The sequence below is a fragment of the Morus notabilis genome, unplaced genomic scaffold, assembly GCF_000414095.1.
Source record: "Morus notabilis unplaced genomic scaffold, ASM41409v2 Scaffold1727, whole genome shotgun sequence".
Classification (NCBI taxonomy): Eukaryota; Viridiplantae; Streptophyta; class Magnoliopsida; order Rosales; family Moraceae; genus Morus; species Morus notabilis.
In genome coordinates, this window is record NW_010366153.1 from 22,650 (window position 1) to 48,663 (window position 26,014).

The window sequence follows — 26,014 nt, forward strand, 5'->3', positions numbered from 1 at the left end:
AATATGTATCAAAAATTTAAATTTCAACGCTCTTATGTTTACATATATTGTAATGAACTATTAATATAAAAGTGCAGTTTTTAACATTAAATAAATAGAGTTTCCCTATAACTCACGTCAATTGGGAACCTTGCATATGGTATGCTGAAATTTCAACAGCTATGAATTAAAAATGTAATTCATCCAGAAAGGACCACATTGGACCTACCAGAAATCAAGTCAGTCAAGTCTAAAATTTGCCGTGTTTGAAAAAGAAACGCAGGAAGTCAGAGAAACGTGCAGTGAAATTCAAACATCTAGTCCACACTGCAGCTATCAACTATTATCTGTTGAAATAAGTAAGAAGCTGATTGGATATTCTCGCAAACCCTTTTCTACACCTCTCATTCAGCTATTTCTTTTTCCACGCCAATATCTATTACTTGATCATCTTGAGCCAAGCAATTGTATGATTTGTTAGCTTTGATTGTAAAGGGAGAAAAAATGGCAGAGGTTATAGCTCTGGTGACCCCGGTTATGGACGTGTTGCTTCAGCTGCTAATGAAAGAAGCAAACTCCTTCAAGCGCCTCCGTAAAGAAGTGAAGAGCCTAAAAGACGAATTGGAGTGTGTCCAGTGTTTTCTCAAAGATGCAGAGGAAAGGTCGGAGAAGGAAGACATGAGAGATGGCGTAAAAGTGTGGTTGAAACAAGTAAGGGAAGAAGCTTTTCACATAGAAGATGTCATTGATTTATATATCCTGCATGTGGCACAACACTGTCACTCGCGTGGATTCGTAGGCTTGCTCCGAAGAACAGCTCGCATGTTTAAAGCCTTGAAGCCCCGTTATAACTTCATTTCTGAAATCAAGGAGATCAAAGCATCGCTACGCGAAATCAAAGATAGAGGTGAACGGTATGGCTTCAATTCATCGGCCCCAGAATCAAGTAATAGGGTAACTGAACTCGAGCACTGCGGAATTCGGTTGGGTTCCTTGTTCATTGAGGATGATGAATTTTTGGACCTTCATTCCACTCGTGATGAACTGATGACAAGGTTGGTAGAAGGAGCGCCGACTCGCACGGTGATTTCATTGTTAGGCATGGGCGGAATTGGTAAAACTACTCTTGCTAGGAAAGCCTACGATGCCAAAGTCGTTAAAGCGCATTTTGATTGCTGTGCTTGGATTACTGTGTCTCAATCATATAACTTGGAGAAGCTCCTAGGAACAATGGCTATGCACCTCTGTCCAGAATTTAAAATAGACGTAATTGAAGAGCTAATTGGTCGCCTCAGAAATTTTTTGGAGACAAAGAGGTATCTTATTGTTTTTGATGATGTTTGGCAAGTAGATTTTTGGGGAGTTATAAAACATGCCTTGCCTAGCAATAGTAGAGGTAGTAGGATAATTGTCACAACACGTAATGATATGGTAACAGCTGCTTGTCAAGAGGACTCTTGTCATCTTGTCAAAAAGTTGTCGCCATTGTCTCATGAAATAGCTTGGCAACTATTTTGCAAAAATGCATTCCGTTTTAAACTTGAGGGACAGTGCCCCCAAGAGTTGGAGACCTTATCTCTTGAAATTGTGAGAAAATGCCAAGGTTTGCCGCTTGTGATTTCATCGGTAGCCGGTTTGTTGTCAACTAAGGAAAAAAATGTGTCTGAATGGCAAAAACTGAATAAGACTCTTAATAGGCAGTTCGAAACAAATCCAAACCTTCCAAGCATTTCAAAAATCCTCTCTCTCAGTTATAACAACCTTCCTTCCTATCTTAAACCTTGCTTCTTATATTTTGGCATATTTCCTCGATGCCGTTTAATTACAGAGACAACATTGTATAGACATTGGATTGCTGAGGGTTTTATCAAAGAAAAGACAGACAAGACATTGGAACAAGTTGCTGAAGAGTATCTAAATGAACTCATCCTAAGAAACTTGGTTCAAGTACAAGATGTGCTTTGTGGTGGTGGATCAGATAGGTTGTGTCAAGTACATGATTTGATGCGTGTCATAATTCTATCAAGAGCTGATGAATTGGGTTTCTATCAAATTGTGGATGAAAAGAAGTCAACTGTTAGAGGAAAGTCTCGTCGCTTATCAGTCTACAATTATATGAAAGATCGTATGAAGATCGACGACATCTCAGGAGTTCGTTCTGTTCTCCTTTTCAACATTGATGGCCAACTAGCAAATGTTTTTATGGATAATTGGCTAGAAAAATGCAAGCTCTTAAAAGTGTTGGATTTCACCAACGTTCCTATTGATCGTCTTCCGAAAGGTTTGGGGGATTTATTCCACCTGAGGCACTTAAACTTGAGGAATACCAAAGTGAAGGCACTTCCAAAGTCCATAGGTAAACTCCAAAATCTACAGGTGTTGGACCTCATAAATACCTCACTGCGCAAGCTCCCAATCGAGATCAATATGCTTCAAAATCTAAGACACATTAATGGCTTTTATTATGACCAAAGACTAGGATTTTGTTTCGATGCATTCCAAGGCCTAAAAATACATGAAGGAATTGGTTGTTTGGGGGAGTTACAAACACTCTGGCATGTGGAAGTAAATGAAAACAGTATTGGTCTCATTAAGGAGCTAGAGATGTTGACGCAATTGAGAGTTTTAGGCATTCTCAAATTGCCAGCGGAACTTGGAGATGCTCTCTGTGCCTCTATTGCGAAAATGAATCATCTTGAACGCTTACTTTTGGTGTCAAATTCTGAAGCTGAGATTATAGATTTACAAGCGATTTCATCACCACCTCTTTCTCTAGGGATTCTCAGCTTCATGGGTAGATTGCCAAAAATTTCGAACTGGATTTTGAAACTTTCCAATCTACACAGTCTGGCCTTCTCTTTCACAAGGTTTAGTGATGATCCTTTGAAACGCCTCCAGAATTTGCCTAATCTAGAGTATCTTTATCTATACAAGGCCTATGATGGAGACGAAATTCACATTGAGGAGGGTGGATTTCAGAAGCTGAAATTGCTTGAACTATGTGACTTGAACGAAGTAAGAGTGATCAAAATAGGCAGAGGATCATTGCCTCTTCTTGAAGAGCTAAGGATTGGAGCTTGTCCGCAACTGAAGGAAGCGCCATCCAACATTCAACACTTGAGAAACCTCAGAGTTGTCGAAGTTTCTGAGATGCCGATGGAATTCGTGCTTGCTATGCAACCAGATGGAGACCAGTGTTGCTGGAAAGTTAAGCATGTACCAAATGTTTGGTCATATTATAAATTTGGAAGAGATAGGTTTGATGCCTTATAGGTTTGTGTTTTAGACTTAATTGTCTTTGTAGTTTTATGGTTCTTGTACTAAACTTTCTACTACGTTTTGGCATAGTTTAGTTTTGAATCTTCACCTTCATCTACTTCATTTATGCAGTTGAATAATGCTGTTTCCTTTAGCAGGGTATTATTATTATTTTTTATTATTTACATTCAATTTTTTTCGTTTGTTTAAATATTAACGATGCGTAGCTTTCTTTGTTTTCTAAAAATATTCGTTTAAATAACAAGGAACTAAATAGTATTCTGCTGACATATACAAAATATATAAAGCAGTAGCATTTAACATGCTTCTCCCTTAGACTTGGAGTTCTAGTTGCCGTATTTGAACTAAATTGTTTTTTAGTCTATTTATTTATTTATTTTTCTGATGATGCTTTTCACATTAGTAAACAACTAAAATGCAGTGGACGTCATATTCTAAGTATGCGTTTTCTAAGTAATTTTTTTTCCACATATCTATTACTTTGGTAAAAATAAAGATTTGTCCATTTTTTGTTGGTCTTATTACATTTTATCTATTCATGAACTTAAGTTGCAACCTCAGGAGATAAGATTTCATGTTAACTGAACAGAAGAAGACCACAAATAAACTAATTTGTAAAAACAAAAACTCCTTTGACTTCCAATGGGAGGAAGGAGGTATTTATCTCACAAAAGAAAACAACTGAATTAATTTATGTATTTAACAATAATAGAATCAAAAGTAAACGCTATAGCTTTCCAACTTTGTAATTAATTACTTAATTCTTTTCAGAACAAATTCCAAATCTAAACCTGCTCTCTTAATTAATCAAGAAGCGAAAAGAAAATTGATTGCTGCTACAGAATGTTGCTTTAATAAATAATAAGACTACAAGAGAAATCATACCCCCAAAACTTTGAGAGTATAGTTTTATCTTTCATAAACTTTAGTACTGAAAATGACGCCTCCCAATACAAGTATAATTAGGCTTACTAAGAATTAAGCTTGCGACAATAATTGGACTAAGAGAACAGGTTTAGAAAATATAGTTTTATCTTTCATAAATTAGGGTAACTGAAAAATACATGGGTGAAAGTCTATAATACCCTTACAGCATTTTGCCAATATAGTTTTATCTTTCATAAATTAGGGTAACTGAAAAATACATGGGTGAAAGTCTATAATACCCTTACTAAGAATTAGGCTCGCAACAATAATTGGACTTCACACACGCAAAAGATGAATCACTTATATCCAAAACCTTTAAAAAAAAATTTAGAATAGTACTATATCATCAATTTGACCAATATATTTGCATCGACCTCAAAAATGGTATTGAAGTGTTTTATTATTGTTTATTTATTATTATTATTATTATTATTATTATTATTATTATTATTATTATTATTATTTTGATATAAAATATTATACTAATGTGGCCTTTTGATCAAATAGCTGGCAGAGTTACTAACATTGACAGAAAATTTAGCACAGTACTATTATTTTGATATAAAATATGATACTAAGTGACAGAGGACTGCATCACCACCGGTCGGCCAGTGGTGTGCTGACCGGTCGACCGCACTGGAGAACTATTCGAATCAACTCAAAAACCTGTAAAACTCGGGATTTTGGTTCATTTTGAAAGGAAATTCATAAGGGAGACATATAAACCAACATCCAAACTCTTCTCAAAGTTCAAGAAACCAAAATCCCCAAATATCCATCATGGGTTCCAATCAAAATTTCAGCCCAAAATCAAGTTCAAATCACACTTCCCCAATCTCAACGAAATCTAAGTTTCCAAAGGCAAATCCGAAATAAAAAGGAGGGCTTCTCAAAGAGAAAGTCTATATTACCCTTACAAAGATTTAGGCTTAAGACAATAATTGGACTTCATATAGCTGGCAGAGTTACTAACATTTTAGTGGAGCAGAGTGATCACACGGTTCTGGCCACCAATTCGGATCAACATATCGCAAGTAACCAACCAATGTACAACTTAACACTCTCTCTCCCTCCGCTTTTCTTTTGATCTCTACCCCTGTCTCTCATTGATGCTATAACTAGAGGGAAAATATTTTGTTCGCAGTAACATACAAAAGTAGTAACTAATTAGTATAAGCTATCAATATCGTGCATCTTATATGAATCCAAAACTCATCCTCCACTTGGAATATCGCGCATTTGTAGCAAAAGTCTTGACTCCTGAGATTTACGATGCATTTTCTATTTCAACGTGCATTTGATAGTCATGAGATTCACGTTCCATTTTGTATTTCAAAATATATGAATTCTTAATACAATAAGCATACCCAGCTATTTGAATTTAAAATATCTATATTTTTTTTTTAATGGATCACTTTTTCTCGTCGGTTTCTTCCGACAAAAACCAATCAAGCATACCTGCCAAGTTATGCGCTGGTTCTGCATATTACGTCTGAAAATGGATTGTTTATTAACAGGGTGATCAATATTGTGTATTTTAAAACGTTAGGATAGTTATTTTTTAAAAAGGGAATATGAGATATCATAGTTAAACAAGTGAATGTCTTAAGAATTGATAGGTAAAAGTACCCCTTTTACTTATATGATATGCCTACTTCATTGTTGTCTTTTATTTATTTATTTATTTATTTTTGTAAAAAAAAAATAAGGTCCACAAAGGGGGTGTTCGGATCAACTTTGAGTTGTTATTATATTTTCATTAAAAAATACAATCTCATTTTATAAATTAAAGCAAATTTTTTTAAATCGACAACTTGAGTATTTAAAATTTGTACAAAAATTAGGATTAGAGTTTCGTGTCTTTAATTCCGTTCTTTTTAAAAATGCCAAGGTTATTATAAGATGTGCTATAGTTCTAACTTCACATAATAGTGAAGCACATTGTTGACAAATAGTATAATTTTACACCAATTCAAGTACCACGTGCAATGTAAATTTTTTTTTTTTTTTAGCATACGGTTGGGAATTTAAAATTAACATCTTGTGGTGATGACGAACACACCTGCGTACAACCCCGGACATTGACTAGACCCACTAATGAAGATGGATGAACCACATGAGTATTGAACACAAGTTTCAAAGCCTAAAGGGCAAAGACTAGCTCTGCACAAATAAAATCAAGTGCAACCAAAGCTCGTTTTAACAGTTTCAAAGGAAACTTAAGAGAGTGGATAAAAGTACAAGGGGTAGGTTAATGTGTAGAATTAGATGAGGTGTGAGGTGGAAGATGAAGAGTACTCGTGATAGTTTTTCTCCTCTCTTTCTTCACTTGGTTGGCCTTGCTTAGGGGGATTTTAGCAAAATTTTTGTTAGTTGAGTGTGCTAGAAGACTTCATGATGAGATGAATCAAATCAATTATTTAACAAGAATGCTTACTTCACTTCTCTCTTCAAGCATCAAACCGGCCAAGCAAGAGGGAAATTAACCAAAAAACCTTGCTAATTAAGCTAGCTTGATAGGCTTAATTAAGAGATAAGAAGAGATCAAGCAAAAGTCTATAAATATTAGACCATTAGGGCAAGCATTAAGTTAGTCCATTTTGCACATTTCCTCTCCTTTTCCACACACCAAAACTGTCCATTCCCCATCCATTGCCTCTCAAAATTTTCTCTCACTCTCTTAAGCCATTAGCAAACATTAGAAGAAGAAGAAGAAGATAAAAGTGTGCTAGGAGGAGTCTAGTCAAGAATTTCTTCAAGGGTATAAACTCTAAACCCTCTCTTTGTTATGTTCTAGAAAAGTTTGAGATTTAAAAATATTCTTCTCAAATTTTCTTATACTCTTCTAATTCCAAGCCATTAACAAACCTTAGAGGCAGAAGAAGGTGATCAAGTATTCTAGGAGGAGCCTAACCAAGGATTTTCTTCAAGGGTATAAATACTAAACCTTTCTCCTATATTTTCCTACCGAAAATTAAGTTGTGAATCAAGGATGTAATTTGTGGTTCTTGAGGAAATAAGTTGTAATAAGGGTGTGTGAGTTTTATGTTAGTTTTGTGTGTTGTGAGGTTAGTTTGATTAGTATTACGTGATATGCTTATGTTTGGTTTAAGTTGCTTATTTTGGGTTGGAGGACAAATTTCCCGGTTACTTTGAACGCGAAAATGAGGACCCTTGTAACGCCCTCCGGAATTAAACTTGTTTAATTATGATAATTGTGGTTTATTAGTGTGCCTAATTTTATTTTCTTAATTAATCATGAACTTTTAAATTTATTTTTGGTAATTACAGTTTCACCCCTCTTTACTTTTATTTGTCTTTCCTTATTATTTTCTTTTCCTCATTTTATTTTCCTTTTCTTCTTTTCTTTTCTTTCTTTCTTTTCTTTTCCCTCCTCTCCCGTAACCCTCTCACTCACTCACACTCTCTCTTAGTCTCTGCATCACCACCACCACCACAATAGGCATCACCACCACCACCACTATTTCTGATATCTACACCTTGTACGGGTTGCTGTTCACAATAGGCACCACAAACAGCCCAAAACCCTGTTTTAACCACAAAATTCGATGTGGGATTGACCTAACCTCATTTGAGAACCCAAAATGAGTGGATTATCCAAATGAATCCTTGTTTTCCATTCAATTCTCTGGAATAAATCTCCATTGTCAAAGAATCATGATTTGAATTAAGAATTGTTTATGAACATTGATTTTGAACTATGGCACACTAATATGATACAATTGCATCTAATTAAACGAGAATGTTTGGTGAGAAAGATCAAACTCTAAATGGTTGATTTTGATGGGAAAGTTAGTCGCACGATTGGAATTGGAGCCTCAAGGGCAAGCGGAGCTAGGGCTACGTGAAGATAGCCACAGGTTTGACATTCGAAAGGTAGGATATTCTTGTCCATATCCTTGTTAGCCTTACTTTAAATGATTTTGGCCAATGAAAATGTTTTAGAACAAAACATGTTTAAAGAAAATGATTTCAAAGGAATAGCATGAGAATGCTATTAAGTTTTCCAACGATTTTAAAAATGAGATTTTAAAGAGTATCATTTCTTAAAATGAAATATTTTAAGGAATGATACAACGCATGGTGGCCTCAGAGATCGGGATGTGGGAATCGTATCCTTGGGGGCATGTCCCGAAACCCATACGGATCCACTTCTTGTTTAGTGGAATCATGGCTCTGCATTTTTCCTTAGACAGACATTTTTACCGCTTCTTGTTTAGTGGTATGATGAGCTGCACACTTTCATGATACAGACATTTTCTACTATGAGAGTATTTCCTTTTCTAAAAAGGGATGACCGGTTCCGGGTGTATATCTTCGGACTGTGAGTACCTTTATTTTAAATGTTTATAAAATTATATCCTACTAGGCCTTTCGCTCACTTTTCTTGTTTTCAAATATATTAAACCCCTCTAGGCGACGCGAGGAGTAGTGCGGAGTAGGTAGCTACTACCAGTGACGTGGACTTCACCTCCGGAAGTGAAGAGTTGTATTTCCTCTTATCTTTTCTTTCAAGGCATGTATAAAAGATATGGATTGTAAACTTAAATATTACTAGACTGTGGTTGATGTCATATTTACTTTTGTTTATATTCGTGTATGCTAAAAAATTGTGGGAATTCCTGACTTGATACAAGGGACGTGGTTTTAAACTGGTTTGGTTGGAAATTCCACCACTTTTCTTGAAATTAAATTTCTCCTGAATGCAGGGGGCTTGTTTGGAAATATCTGGATGTTTTAGATTTAAAAAATTAAAATATTTGCAACATTATTTGCTAATCACTCTCTTGAACAGGTTTAAGTTTCTAAACAAGCCTCCACGTCACTAACCCCGGTTTGGGGGCGTGACAAGACTTGGTATCAGAGCCCTTGGTTTAGAACCTTAGGGTTTGGAATTATGCACACATGAATGACATCGGGAGACCACTAAAACAGTCTACCTTTCTTTTCAGATAAAAGAATGCCGCCGCGCCGTAGAAACCCTAACCCGCCGGCGATGCCGAATGAGCAATTCATGGAAGCCATGTACGCCGCCATCCAGGGGATGGCTACTAGAGCCCAAAATGAATGTCCTGCGGAGGACAGAAAACAAAACTACTTCTATGAGTACAAGCATAGTTCAATTCTTGCATTTACTAGCGTGGGTGGGCCCCAAAAAGCCGAGTATTGGTTTGAATCGGTGTCTAAGCATCTAAGTACCATTGGAGTACCAGATGAGTATTGGGTGGAGTTCATAACTTTTAAGTTTGAAGGTCCTGCAGGTGCGTGGTGGAAGCATATCCGGCGAATGCATGATGTAGAGGTAATGACTTGAGAACAATTCGAAGCACTCTTTAATGAGAAATTATTTCCCTAAAGTTATCGAGATGAAAAGGCCATGGAATTCATGGGCCTACAGCAAAGGGATATGACGGTGAGGAATACGAAGCTAAGTTCAATGAGCTATCCCATTTTGTTCCTTCCTTGATTGAATCAGAGCGCATGAAGTGCCTAAAGTTCGAGAAAGGTCTTAAGGGTGTGATCCGAAAATCAGTGATAGCTTTAAGGCATCGAGTCTATAGTGACCTGGTTGCAGTAGCCATCTTTGTTGAACAAGAGCACATCGCCTTCCTCCAGGATCGAGAAGCTTCAGGAAGAACTTCAGGAGGACCCCAAAGGAGTAACAGAAAAAGCCGTGATCAGGGGCAAGGTAGTGGGGGAGTGCCTGGTGGTAGTAGTGGCTCTTCGGGAAGTGGGAAGAGTGGACCCTATAGCTTCAAATGCCACCATTGTGGGGAGCTAGGGCATATCAAGAGGAACTGTCCTCTTAGGGGCCAACAGGTAAACCAACAGACCCAGCAATCACCATAGAATCAAAGGGGTATTGCTCCTAGTCAAGACTGACTTCCTCCTGTACCGATCTTCCGTCCACCGAACTACTCTTATTTCCAGCCACAGGCTTCCATATCAGTACAGTCTACCCCACTGCAACAATAGTACAGGCCTGGAAACCAGAGACCTAACAACAATGAGAGGGGAAAAGGGAAAGCACCGGGGCAGATGCATACCATGGCCGGGGGAAGTTCTGGAGCTCATGTTGGAAACCCAGTCGTTGAGGGTATGATACTTATCTCTCACTCTTTTGCACGATTTTTGTTTGACACTGGTGCTACGCACTCTTTTGTTTCCACTTCTTCTGTGAAAGTTTTGGGTTTGAAACCTGATGATCTAGAGATTTCAATGTTCATAAAATCTCCACTGGGGTGTGTGGAGGTGACTAGCATATGTAGGTCGTGTGTGATCATGATTGGAAGTGAGAAATTATAGGCAGATTTGATAATCCTTCCCATGAATCAGTTTGATGTAGTGCTTGGAATGGATTGGTTGTCAAGATATGGGCCGATTGTTGATTGCCACCGTATGAGAGTTACTTTGACTACTAGTTCTGGCATGATAGTAACGTATCAGGGAGGTGTTTAGCCGGTTACTGAAAAATGAGTATTGAGGCATAGTGTCGGAGGACGGCGGAATTTAGCTTGTTTCTCATTCCTTTCGGCATTAGAGGGTGAATCCGGTATCACCGGGGAGAATGTTGAGCTCCCCGTGGTCGATGAATATGCCGATGTATTCCCTGATGAGTTGCCTGGTTGAACGCCTGACTGAGAGATTGAGTTTTGCATCAACTTACTTCTGGAAACGGCTCCGATTTCTATTGCTCTGTATCGAATGGCGCCTGCGGAGATGAAAGAGCAAAGGAAACAACTCGGAGATTTGGCAGAAAAGGGATTCATTAGAAACATCACTTCCCCGTGGGGTGCACCTGTCTTGTTTGTGAAAAGGCACGACGAATCCCTTCGGTTGTGCATAGACTACCGATAATTGAATAAGGTTACCGTGAAGAACAAGTACCAATTACCGAGGATCGATGAGTTGTTTGATCAGCTGGGAAGATCACGGTATTACTCAAAAATCAACTTAAGATCCAGGTATCATCAGTTGAAGATTAAGGAAGATGATATTCTAAAAACAGCTTTCAGAACTTACTATGGGCATTATGAGTTCTTAGTAATGCCTTTTGGATTGACGAATGCTCCTGCCACTTTTATGGATATGATTAATCGAGTCTTCCGTCCGTATTTAGACTAGTTTATGATAGTCTTCATTGATGACATCCTGGTTTACTCAAAGACTTGGGAAAAGCATGGGCAACATATGAGGATCGTTCTCCAGACTCTTCGAGAACACCAGTTTTATGCAAAGAAGGAGAAATGCGATTTCTGGTTGACAGAAGTTAAGTTCCTTGGACATGTTATATCTGGACAAGGAATTTCAGTGGATCCCGCAAAGATTGAAACGGCGCTACAATAGGAACGACCGAAGAACGTAGCCGAAATTCGAAGCTTCCTAGGACTTGCGGGGTATTATCGATGATTTGTAAAGGATTTTTTGAGTATTGCTGCTTCGATGACTCGGTTGACTAAAAAGGAAGTTAGGTTTGAATGGGATGCCGATTGTGAACATGCATTCCAAGAACTAAGGACTAAGCTAACCAGTGTGCCGATTCTGACAATTCCTAATAGCAATGAGCCGTACGAGGTGTATTCTGATGCATCAAGACGAGGACTTGGGTGTGTTCTGATGCAAAATGGACATATTGTGGCCTATGCATCTCGTCAACTGAAGCCACATGAGCAGAACTACCCCACGCATGATCTAGAGTTAGCAGCTGTGATTTTTGCTCTCAAGATATAGAGATGCTACCTCTATGGAGTAAAATTCCAAATCTTCTCCGACCATAAGAGTCTGAAGTATTTGTTCACTTAGAAGGACTTAAATCTGAGACAGAGAAGATGGATGGAATACATAGAGGATTATGACTTCACCTTGCAGTATCATTCTGGAAAAGCCAACGTGGTAGCAGGCGCTCTCAGCAAAAAGACTCCAGGAATCCTAGCATCTTTGGCACTGGAAGATTGGAAATGGAGTGAAATTGTAGGTGACTATGATCTTCAGTATTATGAGGATTCTAACCAAGCTGTGGTGTACAACTTGGTTTCAACGCCAACTCTTATACAGCAAATTAAGCAGAACCAATGGCAGGATTTGCATCTTCAGGGAATTTCGATTTGAGCTCATAATGGAGAAAAATTGGACGAATGGAATATTCAGGAAGATGGAACGCTCTACTTCAGGAATTGCCTTGCCGTTCCTCAAGTGGATGAGATAAAAAAGGCAATCCTTCACGAGGCTCACAAATCGAGGTTCGCTATTCACCCTGGGAGTACCAAGATGTATCAGGACCTCAAAAGGCAGTATTGGTGGAGAGGTATGAAGAAGGATGTTCGCCATTGCGTGTCAGAATGTGCGACTTGTCTTCGAGTCAAGGCTGAACGTCGGAAACTTGCTGGAGAACTGCAGCCTCTTCCTCTTCTTGGATGGAAGTGGGAATACATTACGATGGATTTTCTGATGGGATTACTGAGGACTGAACATCGGCATGATGCCATATGGGTCGTTGTGGATAGGCTAACAAAGTTCACGCACTTCATTCCCTTTCGTGCGACGTATTCCTGGAAAGTTCTAGCAGAGTTGTATCTGGAGCACGTTGTCAGACTTCACGGAGTTCCGTTATCTATCACATCGGATCATGACACTCGTTTCAACGCTAGATATTGGAGAAGTTTCCAAGAAGCCATGGGAACCGAACTGAATTTCAGCACCGCATTTCATCCTCAGACCGACAGACAATCTGAGAGAGTTATTCAGATTTTGGAGGACATGCTTCGTGCTTGCATTCTAGATTTTGGTGCAACCAGATGGAGACTAGTGTTGCTGGAAAGTTAAGCATGTACCATATATTTGGTCATGGTATAAACATGAAGGAAATATGTTTGATGCCTTATAGGTTTGTGTTTTAGACTTAATTGTCTTTGGAGTTTTATGGTTCTTGTACTAAACTTTCTATTACATTTTGGCACAGTTTAGTTTTGAATCGTCACATTCACCTACTTCATTTATGCAGTTGAGTAATGCTGTTTCCTTTAGCAGGGTATTATTATTATTTTTTTATTATTTACATTCACTTTTTTTCGTTTTTTTAATTATTAACTGTGCGTAGTTTTCTTTTTTCTTAAAATATTTGTTTTAAGTAAGAAGGAACTAAATAATATTCTGCTAACATATACCAAATTTGTAAAGCAGTGGCATTCAACACGCTTCTCCCTTAGACTTGGAGTTCTAGTTGCCATATTTGAACTAAATTATTTTTTAGGCTTTATTTATTTATTTATTTTTCTGATGATACTTTTCACGTTACATCACCCTTAGTAAACAACTAAAATGTAGTGGACATCAGATTCTAAGTATGCATTTTCTAAGTCTTTTTTTTTCTTTTTTCTATTACTTATGCTTGATGCATGGAGGGAAAGTATTTGTGTCCCCATCTTCAAGAATAAAGGAGATGTACTGAATTGTAACAATTATAGGGGCATAAAGTTAATAAGCTTTGGGAGTAAGTTATTGAAAGGAGATTAAGGGCCACAACTACCATCTCAGGTAACCAATTTGGCTTCATGTCAAGCACATCAACCACGAAAGCCATTTTTCTTCTTAGGATGCTGATGGAAAGGTACAGAGAAGCCAAGATGGAACTACATATGGTATTTATAGATTTAGAAAAGGCATATGATAGGGTGCCAAGGGAAGTTTTATGGTGGGTGCTAGAAGAGAGATGAGTGCATGTCACGCCCCCAAATCGGGGTTAGTGACGTGGAGGCTCGTTCAGAAACTTAAACCTGTTTGAGAGAGTGATTAGCAAATATTTCAATTTCTTTCAAATCCAAAACATCCAGGTATTTCCAAACGAGCCCCTTTCATTCAGGAGAAATTCAATTTCAAGAAAGGTGGTGGAATTTCCAACCAAACCAGTTTAAAACCACATCCCTGGTATCAAGTCAGGAATTTCCACAGGTGTTTTGCATACATGAATATAAACATGAGTAAATGTGACATCAACCACAGTCTAGTAATATTTAAGTTTACAATCCATAATCTTTTATACATGCCTTGAGATAAGGGATTAGAGGAAATACAACTCTTCGCTTTCCTGAAATAAGTCCACGTCGCCGGTAGTAGCTACCTACTCCACACTACTTCTGGCGTCGCCTGGAGGGGTTTAATACATTTGAAAATAGGAAAAGGTGAGCGAAAGGCCCAGTAGGATATAATTTTATAAAGCATTTAAAATAAAGGTACTCACGGTCCGAAGATATACACCCGGAACCAATCATCCTTTTTCAGAAAAAAGGAAATACTCACATAATAGAATATGTCTATATAATGAAAGTGTGCAGCTCATCATACCACTAAACAAGAAGCGGTAAAAATGTCTGTCTAATAAAAAGTGCAGAGCCATAATTCCACTAAACAAGAAGTGGAACCGTACAGGTTTCGGGACCTGCCCCCAAGGATGCAATTCCCACATCCCGATCTCTGAGGCCACCATGCATTGTATCATTCCTTAAAGTATTTCATTTTAAGAAATGATACTCTTTAAAATCTCATTTCTAAAATCATTGGAAAAATTAATAGCATTCTCATGCTATTTCTTTAAAATCATTTTCTTTAAACATGTTTTGTTCTAAAACATTTTCGTTGGCCAAAATAATTAAAAATGAGGCTAACAAGGATATGGACAATAATATCCTACTTGTTGGATATCAAACCTGTGGCTGTCTTCACGTAGCCCTAGCTCTGATTGCCTTTGAGGCTCCAATTTCAATCGTGCCACTAACTTTCCCATCAAAATTAACAATTTAGAGTTTGACCTTTCTCATCAAGCATTCTCGTTTAATTAGATGCAATTGTATCATATTAGTGTGCCATAGTTCAAAATTAATGTTCATAAACAATTCTTAATTCAAATCATGATTCTTTGACAATGGAAAGTTATTCCGGAGAATCGAATGGAAAACAAGCATTCATGTGGCTAATCCACTCATTTTGAGTTCTCAAATGAGGTTAGGTCAATCCCACATCGAATTTCGTGGTCAAAACAGGGTTTTAGGACTGTTTATGGTCGGTTTCAGTGGGAACCGGTCGACCGGTGACAGAGGAGTGTAACTCCACCGGTCAGCCGATGGAGAGGTGACCAGTCGACCGGATCGGTCGACCTATGGAAGGGTGACCGGTTGACCGGTGGGGAAGAATTCCAGGGCCAACAATGGCCGATTCACGAGGAACAAAGCTAAAACCTGTAAATTTTGGGTCCAGTTTCGACCTATTCTCAAAGAAAATGTTTAGATCCAGTTTCAAATCAATAAATAGGGTCCAAAGAATCAAAAACCCCCAATTTTCATTAAGGTTTCACCAAATCCCATTCGAATTCCATTCGAAAACAAAATTTAAACCAAAAATCACCAAACTCGACTAAAACGAGTTCCACAAAGCTAAATCCAAAAATCTAAAGTAGGTTTCAAAGAGTTTTACCTCGATCCAAGCTTTGATGTTGAAAATCTCTTGGAAACCTCCGTTTTTGGTTTAAATTCGGCCCTTGAGAAAGAAAACTTTGAGAAAGAGAGAGAGAGAGAGATAGAGAGAGAGTGTGAGGGAGAGAGCTCGGGAGATTGAGATAGGGAGAGAGGGAGTAACGTGAGGAGGGGAAAGAGAAAAGAAATAAGGAAAGAGGAAAAGGAGAAATAGAAGGAAAAGAAAATTGAGAAAAATATTAAAGAAAAATAAATAAAATAAATAGAGGTGAAATTGCAAATACTATGAATAAATTTAAAAGTTCATGATTAATTAAGAAAGTCAATTTAGGCACACTAATAAACCACAATTATCATAATTAAACAAGTTTAATTCTGGAGGACGTTGCAGTGCATGTGAGGTATATTAAGGTAATTAAGGACATGTACGATGGGGTGGTCACGAGTGTGAGAACTGCTAGAGGCTACACCGCAGAGTTTCCCATTCGGATCGGCCTTCATCAAGGATCTGCTCTTAGTCCTTATCTTTTCACCATCGTGGTGGATGAGCTGACAAGAGAAATCCAAGATAGAGTTCCTTGGTATATGCTTTTTGCGGACGATATAGTTTTAGTTGATGAACATAGGGAAGGCGTTAACCATAAGTTAGAACTATTAAGACAGACTCTCGAGACGAAGGGATTTATGTTAAGTAGGAAGAAAACTGAATACATGCTTTGTAGGTTTAGTAACTCAAGTAATCAAAGTGATGGAATTTCTTTAGATGGTGTGGAGATTGGGGCTTCTAGGAAGTTTAGGTACCTTGGGTCTATAGAGCAGTACGAAGGAGATATAGAAGAGGATATTTAACATAGGATTAAGGCAGGGTGGGTTAAGTGGAAGAATGCTATGGGAGTTTTATGTGATGGCAAGATGCCTATTAAGTTGAAAGGAAAGTTCTATAGGACTGTAATCCGCACAGCTACGTTATATGGTAGTGAATGTTGGGCCATTAAGAGACAACATATATCTAAGATGAGTGTGACAGAAATGTGTATGTTAAGATGGATGAGTGGCCATACGAGAATAGATCGCATAAGGAATGAAGTTATTCATAGTAAAGTAGGTGTAGCACCAATAGAAGATAAGGTGCGCGAAGATCGCTTGAGGTGGTACTGGCATGTCCAACGTAGACCGCTAGAAGCACCAGTTCATGCTTGGAAGGACATTCTTATACCTAATACTAGGAGAGGGAGGGGTAGACAAAGAATTGCATGGACCGAAGTAGTTAGAAAAGACATTCTAGATCTAGGCCTTTAGGAAAGTTTAATTTCGAACAGAAATCCATATGACCGACCCCAATTAAGTTGAGATTAAGGCTTGTTGTTGTTGTTGTTATTACTTTGGTAAAAATAAAGATTTGTCCATTTTTTATCTAGTCATGAACTTGAGTTTCACCCTCATATTCAGGAGATAAGATTTCATGTTAAGTGAACAACTAAGGAAGAAGACCACAAATAAACTAATTTGTAAAAAAAAAAAATCCTTTGACTTCCAAAGGAAGGAAGGAGGTATTTATCTCACAAAAGAAAACAACTAAGTAAATTAATTTATGTATTCAACAATAATAGAGTCAAAAGTAAACGCTATAGCCTTCCAACTCTATAATTAATTCCTTAATTCTTTTCAGAACAAATTCCAAATCAAAACCTTCTCTCATAGTTAATCAAGACGTGAAATGAAAATTGATGGTAGAGTCTGCTGTTATTGCCATTGTGAGACCTGTAATCGACAAGTTAGTTCAACTCCTTTTCGAAGAAGTGAAGTTATTCAAAGATGTCTATAGAGAAGTGAAGAGTCTAACATATGAACTGGATGTTGGAGTATTTTCACGTGGACTTTCATAATCATAATAATTCACTCTATTATGAATTAAAGCATATTATGGACAAGTGCTTTACTATGAATTAATAAATACATATAAGTCAAATAACAGTCCATAATGGATGGACACTTATTTTATTAACTAAGTTGAGGCTCATGAACTCCCTCTATCTCACAATATTTGGTCAACCCATTAGGCCAAGTACTCTCTCTCCATTGAATATTGGTTAAAAACTCCCTCTATCTCACAATATTTGGTCAACCCATTAGGCCAAGTACTCTCTCTCCATTGGAATGATGATTTGAAACATGAAATGATTTGTGAAACTTGAAATTTGATTAAGGCACACTAATAGGAAATCAACAAGTACGATTACAACAGAGTCATTTTAGGGATAAGGATTGAATCCTAAAACATTGTTTTGTGTAAATGTTAGTTGAAGAATCGGATTGAAGGCTTCAAGGAAGTGGAAGCTAGGATAGTGCAACGCTAGCAATAGGTTTGGTACTTAAGAGGTAGGATTCCTTGTCCTTTTCTTTGGTAGCCTGTTTTTAAGAGTTTTGACCTATACAAAATGTTTTAAAGAAAGGACATGATTGATAAAGAAAAGTATTTTAACACAATAGCTTGATTTTAGCTATTGGAATCATAATGAACTATTTCAAAGGTTTAATAAATATTTTCTTAAGATAACATATCTTGCGAGCTCGTAAGACTGCATATGGCCTAGATACGATATGCAGAGTGTATCCTCAAAGGCGGAATCTAAAACCCGTACCAGGCCACTACGGTGGTGTTAAGGCTTGTGCTTGTGGTTATGTAAGTAATTTAACATAGTATAAAGTACTTGTTGATGCCTGTCATATGGAATTTAAAGTTTATACTTCATTTCAGAAAAAAGGATGTTAGGTTCCAGCTGTTGTGTTGGAGCTGGATATCTTTATTTATTTACTTATTCATTTATTTACTTGTTTATAAAGTTTATTTCAAAATATATCCTATTGGGCCTTCTGCTCTTGTTTTCTTGTTTCTATACATATAAAACCTCTCCTAGGCGACGCTAGAAGCAACGCAGAGTAACTGATTAAGTTGTTATAGTTTGTTCAAGTGAGGAAATTGTATCCATTACTGACACATCAATGTAAGGATTGTATTTTATCAGACTGTAAACTTTGAATATCTAGACTGTGGTTGATGTCTGTAAATGTTCTTTACATGTTCATGTATGTACAATATTATATATCTTGTGGGTGAGACCCTGAATGATGCCAAAGGCTTGGTTTTAAACCTATTTTATCAGAAAAAGTGTGGAAGTCCCCATCACTTTCTTGTAAATTAATTTTATCAAAATGTGGAGCTTGTTTGGAAATTTCTTTAATGCTTTACTTTTGAGATTGATTTTCATATTTTCAAATGTTTAATTACTTTCTTAATTATGATTAACTTTTAAATGAGCCTCCACATCACTAACCCCCATTTCGGTGCATGACAAGACTTGGTATCAGAGCCTTAGGTTTAGAAACCACGAGATTGTGCATACATATATGACATCAGGAAACGACTAAATAGTCTAGTTTCTTTTTCAATTAAAGGAGATGCCACCGCGTCATAGGTCAGTTAATAAACTGACACCACCAAATGAGGAATTCATGCATGCCATGTATGCTGCTTTCTAAGGGATGGCCACCCGAGCTCAGAATGAGCGACCGGCCGAGGATAGAAAGAAAAGTTATTTTCGTGAGTTCATACGTGGACCTATTCCTATGTTCAATAGTGAGGGAGGGCCTCAAGAAGCAGAATATTGGTTTGATTCCATAGTGAAACACTTAAACACTATGGGAGTATCGGAGGAGTACTGGGTGGAATTTGCAATGTATATGTTGGAAGGTCAAGGGAGTACCTGGTGCAAGCAAGTAAGGAGAAGGCATGATGTTGCAGCAATGACTTGGGATCAGTTTGAAGCCCTTTTCAATGAACAATACTTCCCTCAGAGTTATCGGTATGAAAAGGCATTGGAGCCTATGTCTTTACATCAAGGTGACATGTCGGTGAGGGAATATAAGGCTAAATTTAATGACTTATCCTAGTTTGCACCATCTATGGTGGAGTCTGAACACCTGAAGAGCCTTAAGTTTGAAAAAGGTCTTAAGAGCTCGATAAGGAGATCATTGGTGGCCCTAAGGATTCGTGACTACCGGAAACTGGTGGCCTCAGTCGCAAGTGTGGAACAAGATAATCAAGTTTATTATCAAAGCAGGGAAGTAACTGGTTGAGCCTCTGCTTCAGGAAGAGCTAATGTATCACGCGGGCCACAGCAGAGTACTAGAAAGAACCGTAATCAATGAGAAAATTAGTGGAGAAGTGGTCAGTGGTAGCAGTAGTTCATCTGGAAGTGACAAGAATAGTCCCTATAGACCCAAGTGTCATCATTATGGACAGATTGGCCATATTAGGAGGAATTTTCCTAATCAGAATCATCTACCGACTCAACAGCCTCAGAGTGACACCTCCTATAGTCAGGAGAGGCTACCGCAGTTTGTACAATCTTAAAAGCCATAGCTCCCGACACAAATGTCATTCCCTCATGCACTAACCTATCATCTACCGTATTACCCACAGTTTTGGCCTCAGGCTTCGGGGTCAGTGCAGTTACCTCTACCACAACAGTATAGGCCAAGGAACTAGAGGCCCAATACTGGTGATAAAGGAAAGGAGAAAGCATAGGGACAAGCTTATACCCTGACAAAAGGAAGTTCTAGAGGCCAGGCTAGCAATATTATTGTTAAGGGTATGATTTTGATCTCACACTCTTTCGCTCACATATTGTTTGATAGGGCGCTACCCATTCCTTTATATCAAGTTCATTTGTTCAAACTTTGAAATTGAAATCTGAAAACCTGGAAACCCCGATGATATTGAACTCCCCACTGGGATGTGTGGAGGTAGTTAGTGTATGTAGATCGTGTGAAATCACAATTAGAGGTGAGCGATTGAGAGCTGGCCTAGTTATCCTTTCTATGAGTCTGTTTGACTTAGTACTCAGAATGGATTGGTTGTCAAAATACGGTGCAATTGTTGATTGTTACCGTAGGAGAGTAACTTTGACTACCAATTCTGGAGTGACAATCACTTATCAAGCAGACATAAACCTAGTCCTAAAAGAATAATTGTTGAAATACAGTGTTGGGGGACGTAGGAACTTAGCATGCTTTTCTTTTCTTCTTACCTTAAAAGGTGAACTTGCTGTAACCGGAGATAATACGGGAATTCTTGTGGTGGATGAATATGCAGATGTATTTCCTTATGAGTTGCCAGGTTTACCCCCAGACCGAGAGATTGAATTTGGTATTGACTTGATTCCGGTTACGACTCCTATTTATATTCCTCCTTACCGGATGGCACCTGCTAAAATGAAGGAATTGAATAAGTAACTCAGTGAATTAGCAGAAAAAGGGTATGTCAGGAATAATACTTCCCCATGGGTCGTGCATGTGTTGTATGTAAAGAAGCACAACGGATCTCTTTAATTGTGCATTGATTCTCGTCAATTGAATAGGGTAACTGTGAAGAATAAATACCTATTTCAGAGAATCAATGAGTCAGTTTAGTGGATCACAGTACTACTCTAAAATTGACATAAGGTCTAGATATCATCAGCTTAAAGTTACGGAGGAAGACATCCTGAAAACTGCTTTTAGAACCCGGTATGGGTAGTTTGAGTTTCTAGTGATGCCTTTTGCGTTAATGAATGCTCCAGCTGCATTTATGGATTTAATGAACCGGGTCTTCCGACCTTTCTTGGATCAGTTTATGATTGTCTTTATTGATGATATCCTAGTTTACTCGAAGACTTAGGAGGAACATGAACAACATTTGAGAATTGTTCTTCAGACTCTTCGTGAGCACCAATTGTATGCGAAGAATGAGAAGTGTGATTTTTGTTTGACAGAAGTGAAATTCCTTAGACATGTAATATCTGGACAAGGAATCTTAGTAGATCCTTCAAAGATTGAGACTGTGCTATAGTGGGAAAGGCCGACGAATGTAGCAGAGATTCAAAGTTTCCTCAGACTTGCAGGATACTATCGGCGCTTTGTGAAAGACTTCTCGAACATTGCTGCACCGATGACTCGATTGACAAAGAAAGAAGTCAGATTTGAATGAGATGTTGAATGCGAACATGCTTTTTAAGAGTTAAAGGCCAGACTGACAAGTGCACCAGTCCTGACCATACCTAATAACGAGGAACCATATGAAGTATATTCTTATGCATCAAGGAGCGGACCTAGATGTGTTTTGATGTAGGTGGACGCGTTGTAGCCTATGCATCTCGTCAACTGAAACTGCATAAGTGGAACTACCCCACTAATGATTTGGAGCTGGCAGTGGTAATATTTGCATTGAAGATATGGAGATGTTATCTCTATAGAGCGAATTTTCAGCTTTCTTTGACCATAAGAGTTTGAATTACTTGTTCATTCAGAAGGATCTGAATCTCAAGCAGAGAAGATTGATGGAATATATGGAAGATTAAGACTTCACCTTGCAATATCATCATGAAAAAGCTAATGTGATTGTTGATGCCCTTAGCAGGAAGACTTCAGGAACTATAGCGTCATTAGCTTTAGAAGACTGGAAAAGAACTGAAGTTGTAAGTAATTATGATCTTTAGTACTACAAGAATTATAAACGAGCGATGATGTATAATTTGATTTCCATACTAGTTCTTATGAAACAAGTCAAACAGAATCAATGGCAAGATCCCCATCTCCAAGGAATTTGGATTCAAATTCCGAATGGAGAGCAACTTGAGGTTGGAAAATCTGAGAGGATGGAACACTTTATTTCTGAAATCGACTAGCTGTTCCTAAGGTAGACGAGATAAAGAAAGCAGTTCTGCATGAAGCCCATAAGTCGCGATATGTCATTCATCCTGGAAGTACCAATATGTACCAGGATCTTAAAAGACAATACTGGTGGAGAGGTATGAAGAAAGACATTCGTGAATATCTTTTAGAATGTGTAACTTGCCTCTGAATCAAAGCAGAACACCAGAAACCTGCTGCAGAATTACAACCTCTTCCTATTCTGAGATGGAAATAGGAACACATCACAATGAACTTTTTGATGGGACTACCGAGAACTGAACAGAAACGTGATGCCATCTGGGTGCTGGTGGATAGGTTAACAAATTTTACACACTTCATACCGTTCCGTGCAATGCATTCCTAGAAAGTCTTAGCAGAGTTGTATCTAGAGCACATCGTGAGACTTCACGGAGTGCTATTGACCATCATGTCTGATCGTGACACTCACATTAATGCAAGGTATTAGAATTTCTAAGAAGCCATGGGAACCAAATTGAATTTCAGCACAACATTTCATCCTCAGACTGATGGGCAATCTGAAAGAGTTATTCAGATTCTGGAGGATATGCTTCGTGTTTGTATTCTGAACTTTGGTGGAAACTGGAAGAAATATCTTCACCTTGCTGAGTTCGCTTACAACAACAACTATCACGCCAGTATCGACATGGCACCGTTTGGAGCTCTTTATTGTAGACCCTGTAGATCACATGTTTGTTGGCTTGAACCAGAAGATCGACTTATTATTAGACCAGATATGGTTCAAGAGAATAACGAGAAGATAGTTGCTATTCAAGAATAGTTGTTAATAGCTCAAAGTCATCAAAAGAGCTATCCTAATATAAGGCGTAGGCCTTTGGAATTCTAGGAAGATGATTATGTTCTATTGAAGGTCCCCCGCGCAAAGGAGTTGTTCATTTTGGAGTAAAAGGGAAACTTACACCAATATACATTGGACCATTCCCGATCGTGCAACAAGTTAGTGTTGTGGCGTATCGTCTTGCCCTACCGCCTGAGTTATCTCACATGCATAACATGTTCCATGTCTCCATGCTTCGTAAATGCCAACCTAATCCAGAGGCTATGCTGCAATGGTATGACGTTCCGATCTAGTATGACACGACATACGAGGAAGCACCGGTTCAGATTCTAGATCAGAAGGTAAAGAGTTTTCGTCATCGTGAGATTCCATTAGTGAAAGTGTTATGGCAACACCATGGTGTCGAGGAAGTGACATGGGAGCTTGAAACAATCGTGCAAAAGCAATACCCGCATCTATTTACACTTTGAGGTAAGCTCTAATTTCGAGGATGAAATTCCTTAAGGGGGGTAGAGCTATAACACCTCAAGGACTAAAACAAGATTAATTATACTAATTGAGATTCATTAGTGCACCTAATCTAGTTTAATTAATTAATTGTGTTCATTAAATGTTTCCTAATAATTAAGTTTAAATATTTTCAAGGATTCTAAAGATTTTTAATATATATATTTTCACCCAAGAAGTGTGTGAAGATACATTTTCTGATCTACTTTTCTAAATATCTTGGATGTCTATCCATTTCTTTTCTTTTTCTTTTCTCTTTCCTCTTATTTTTCCTTTTCCTTTTTTTCCCTCTTCCTCCCATGTAACTCTCTCTCTCTCTCTCGTAGCTCTCTCTCCCGTAGCTTTCTCTCTCTTTCTTTCTCTCAATTTGTCATCATTTCTCAAGAAGCTTGAACCAAAAAGGAACCTTAAGAAGTTTTCAACACCAAAGGAAGGATTTGTGGTAACATTTCCAAAAATCTTCTATTGAATCTTAGATGTTTCCTTCGGTAAAACTTATTTTCAGTTTAAGTTTGATTTTAATGATTTTGGTGGAAATCATGGTGAGATTTGGGAAAATTGGGTCTTTGGACTTGATTTAGTAATTGGAACCTGGATTTGGTAGTTTTCCTTTGAAATGTCTCAGAATTGAACTCGAATTTGCAGGTTTTGGAGTTTTTCTTTGCAGGTCGGCCATATTTTCATGAACTGCAGATTTCCACCGGTTGACCGGTCCCTTCTCCACTGGCTGACCGGTGGAGATGAACCTCTCTGTCACCAGTCGACCAAAACACACACAGTTCGACCCTGTTTTGCCTTAGAATGTTGTTGTCACCCTGGCTTTCAAAGAGAACCCAAATTAGCTTCATTTGGGAACCTAAAGTAGATGGATTAGCATCTTTAATCCATATTTTTATATCAAAATCCTTGGAATGATCATTTAAAACATGATATGATTTGTGAAACTTAAAATTTGATTATGGTACACTAATAGGAAATCAACAAGTACGATTAAGACAGATTCATTTTAGGGATAAGGATTGAATCCTAAAAAATGTGTAAATGCTAGTTGAAGAATCGGATTGAAGGCTTTGAGGAAGCAGAAGCTAGGATAGCGCAACGCTATCCACAGGTTTCGTACTTGAGAGGTAGGATTCCTTGTCCTTTTCTTTGGTAGCCTGTTTTTAAGAGTTTTGGCCTATACAAAATGTTTTAAAGAAAGGACATAATTTATAACGAAAAGTATTTTAACACAACAGTGGAATCATAATGAACTGTTTTAAAGGTTTAATGAATATTTTCTTAAGATAAGATATCTTGCGAACAGGTAAGCCTACTGATGGTCTAGATAGGATATGCAGTGTGTATCCTCAGGGGCAAAACCTAAAACCCAGACCGGGCCACTATGATGGTGTTAAGGATTGTGCTTGTGGTTGTGTAAGTAATTTATGATAGTATAAATTACTTGTTGATGCCTGTAATACGGAATTTAAAGTTTATACTTCCTTTCAGCAAAAGGGATGTTAGGTTCCAGCTGTTGTGTTGGAACTAGATATCTTTTTTTATTTACTTATTCATTTATTTACTTGTTTATAAAGTTTATTTCAAAATATATCCTATTGGGCCTTCTGCTCATGTTTTCTTATTTTTATACATATTAAATCACTACCAGGCAACGCTAGAAGCAGTGCAAGTAGCTGATTAAGTTGCTACTGTCTGTTCAAGTGAGGACATTGTATCCATTACTGACACATCAATGTAAGGATTGTATTTTATCAGACTGTAAACTTTGAATATCTAGACTGTGGTTGATGTCTGTAAATGTTTATTACATGTTCATGTATGTACAATATTATATATCTTGTGAGTGAGACCCTGAATGATGCCAGAGGCTTGGTTTTAAACTTGTTTTATCAGAAAAAGTGTGGAAGTCCCCATCACTTTCTTGTAAATTAATTTTATCAAAATGTGGGGCTTGTTTGGAAATTTATTTAATGCTTTACTTTTGAGATTGATTTTCATATTTTCAAATGTTTAATTACTTTCTTAATTATGTTTAACTTATAAATGTGTTTCCACGTCACTAACTCCTGTTTCGGAGCACGACACAATGGCATTTTTCGGTGGCCATGGACACCGCTTTTCCGCTGTCTACCGGAGGAGGTAACCTTCCTTGCCCATGTGAATGTATGGCTAAATGCCAAATAAGTTTAATGGTATTTTCGAATTTATGGTTAGATTGATGTTTTGGTCTTGATGTTGCACAACACCGCAACCAACAACGTGGATTTGTCACTTTTCTTCGTAA

General features: G+C 37.8%; 2 protein-coding genes across 2 annotated transcripts; both read left to right on the plus strand.

Annotated features, from left to right (window-relative positions):
• Positions 1-483: 483 nt before the first annotated feature.
• Positions 484-3,387, plus strand: LOC21385947 (disease resistance protein RPM1). Its single transcript, XM_010109525.2, has one exon. The coding sequence runs from the start codon at positions 484-486 to the stop codon at positions 3,250-3,252; it is 2,769 nt and encodes a 922-aa protein (XP_010107827.1). The 3' UTR covers positions 3,253-3,387.
• A 5,779-nt stretch (positions 3,388-9,166) lies between these two features.
• Positions 9,167-10,836, plus strand: LOC112093831. The gene is made up of 5 exons (XM_024173127.1): positions 9,167-9,467; positions 9,581-10,026; positions 10,183-10,458; positions 10,543-10,657; positions 10,748-10,836. The coding sequence occupies exons 1-5, from the start codon at positions 9,167-9,169 to the stop codon at positions 10,834-10,836; spliced, it is 1,227 nt and encodes a 408-aa protein (XP_024028895.1).
• The last annotated feature ends 15,178 nt before the right edge of the window (positions 10,837-26,014 follow it).